At 42.8% G+C, this 2,384-nt stretch overlaps 1 protein-coding gene across 1 annotated transcript; it reads left to right on the top strand.

The window, feature by feature from the left end:
• The first annotated feature begins 205 nt into the window (after positions 1-205).
• On the top strand, positions 206-625 carry LOC142170261 (uncharacterized). Its single transcript, XM_075232126.1, has one exon. It carries the CDS (start codon positions 206-208, stop codon positions 623-625), a length of 420 nt encoding a protein of 139 aa, XP_075088227.1.
• Positions 626-2,384: the final 1,759 nt, after the last annotated feature.

Below are 2,384 nucleotides of genomic sequence, written 5' to 3' on the forward strand. Positions count from 1 at the left end.
TTGTAAGGTTATTCTGGGTGAGATCCTCGCGACACAACATAGGCTCTTGGTGATGGACGTCAGTATCAGGGTAAAGGGTAAGAAGAGGTTTGTACGAGGACGATCGAGGATTAGGAGGGGAGCCTTGACTAAGGATAAAGCCCAGGAGTTGGAGGGGAGGTTATCGCATATGGGAGCCTAGAGGAGTAGTGGGGACGTGAGCGTTATGTGGACGACAACGGCGGACTGTATTAGGGAGGCGGCGAGAGAGGTGCTACGGGTATCGAAGAGTTACTCCGGCGGGCACAAAGGTGATTGGTGGTGGAATAAAGTGGTTCAAGGTAAAGTGAAAGCGAAGAAGGCGGTGTACCTGAATTTAGTAGGGAGCACATGCGAGAAGGAGAGGAGAGCGAACAGAGAGAGGTATAAGGTAGCTAGGAAGGACGCGAAGTTGGCGGTCACGAAGGCTAAGATTGCGGCGTGTGTTCGTCTGTACGAGGAATTGAGGGACAGAGGCGGAGAAAAGAAGTTATTCCGTCTAGCCAAGGCAAGAGAGAGGAAGGATCGGAATCTGAATCAATTGAGGTGCATCAAAAATGAGTACGGTAAAGTATTAATGGGAGAGGCTCAGATTAAGCGGAGATGACATACTTACTTTCATTAACTTCTGAACAAAGAAGGGTGATTGGGACATTGTGTTAGGTGAATTGGGGAACTCTGAGAGTCTCCGAAACTTTGGGTACTGTAGGCGCATTAAGGTTGTGGAGGTCATGGGGGCTATGTGTAAGATGAGTAGGGGTAGAGCAACCAGACCAGACAAAATTTTGGTTGAATTTTGGAGGTGTATTCTGGACAGAGCAGGCTTAGAGTGGTTGATTGGGTTATTTAATGTTATTTTCAAGATGAAGTAGATGTCGTATAAGTGGAAGTAGAGCACGGTGGTACCATTGTACAGGAACAAAGATGATATTCAGAGTTGTAACAACTATAGTGGTATCAAGTTGCTAAGTCATACCATGAAAGTTTGGCAGCGGGTGGTAGAAGCGAGGGCGATGAGGACGGTGTTTATATTCGACAACCAGTTCAGGTGTTGACTACAGAAGCTCCACCTTATTATAAGGTTGGTGGAACAGTACATGGATAGGAAGAATTACCTACACATAGTGATAGGTTACAAGTACCTTTGGCACAAGTACTTTTTATGTTTTGATGATCTAACAAACTTACCATTCAGAACCAGATAAGGAACCTGTTGCATATCTACAAGACCTTGAATTACAAAGTTCTGGGTTGGGATCTAGCCCTTGGGAAAGCAAGGTGAATGCTATTACTAAATCAAAGGACCTGCAGGAGCTGACCATAGAAGAGCTGGTTGGAAATCTGAAAACCTATGAGATGAAGAGGAAGATAGACAGTGAAAGAAGAGAACTAAAGAAAGAAAAGAACCTGGTACTCAAAGCTGATAGCAATGACTCAAGTGAGGAAGAGTAGAAGGAACATCTTAGGGAATAGGTCCATACCAGTTCTCGAGGAGACTGTATGAAGTCAACTCTCCAGTAGAAAAGTTGTTGCTTGCTCACGCTATTGTACAGGAACAGTGCAATAGTGAACTTTCTTAGGAAGGCTTTTTACCTACCTTGCTTACATCATTGTAAGTGATGTCACACACATATAAATACAATCAAGGAAGGTAAAATGACTTACTTCATAAGAGAACCAGATAAAGGACCCGAAGCATGTCTGGTACAATCATTCAAGTTAATCGACTCAAGATAATCTGGGCAGTGTGCTTTAGATTTACAAGAACCAGATTAGGGACCTGATACCTTAGTGTTCCCCTAACATAAGTATAAGTCAACTGTACAGCTGGAAAGCAACTGCAAAAAGTAACTGCATGCAACAGTGCAGCAGATAGTGCAGCAGACAGTACAGCAATCACTTTCCATTGAGATTGGACATCACCATTGTGAATTGACATCACTAAGGTAATGTCTTGTGTAGTATAAACCTCATGCAAGGCACAAGATTCAGGTTCAACACTTGCAAATACAGAAAATGAAAATCCTCTCTCAAGTGCTTGCAACAATCTCTCCCAAGAACAAAGCTGCTTCAACCTCAAGGACCGGATCCAAGATTGAAGATGTATTAAGTCCTTAGGTTTGTTGAGTCTTTGTTATTTTTTCTTCAATTGTAACTCCTATCTTGCTTTCTTAGAAGCTATTTTAGGAAACATAAAATCACAAACCCTCCAAGTTTGTGTCTTGGCTAGAGTTAGTCGGGTTGTAAAGCCTCTGTAATAGAGCTATTACAAAGTGGCTTGTAACAGGGTTATTACAAGTTAGAGTGTCAAAAGCCTTTGTAACTGTAGAGTGACAAAGTGGCTTATGGTGAGAGCATCACAAGTT

Source organism: Nicotiana tabacum, chromosome 16 (assembly GCF_000715075.1).
Source record: "Nicotiana tabacum cultivar K326 chromosome 16, ASM71507v2, whole genome shotgun sequence".
Lineage (NCBI taxonomy): Eukaryota > Viridiplantae > Streptophyta > Magnoliopsida > Solanales > Solanaceae > Nicotiana > Nicotiana tabacum.

Coding starts and splice junctions, on each gene's coding strand:
- LOC142170261 (XM_075232126.1), top strand. CDS start 206: ATGTGGACGACAACGGCGGACTGTATTAGGGAGGCGGCGAGAGAGGTG.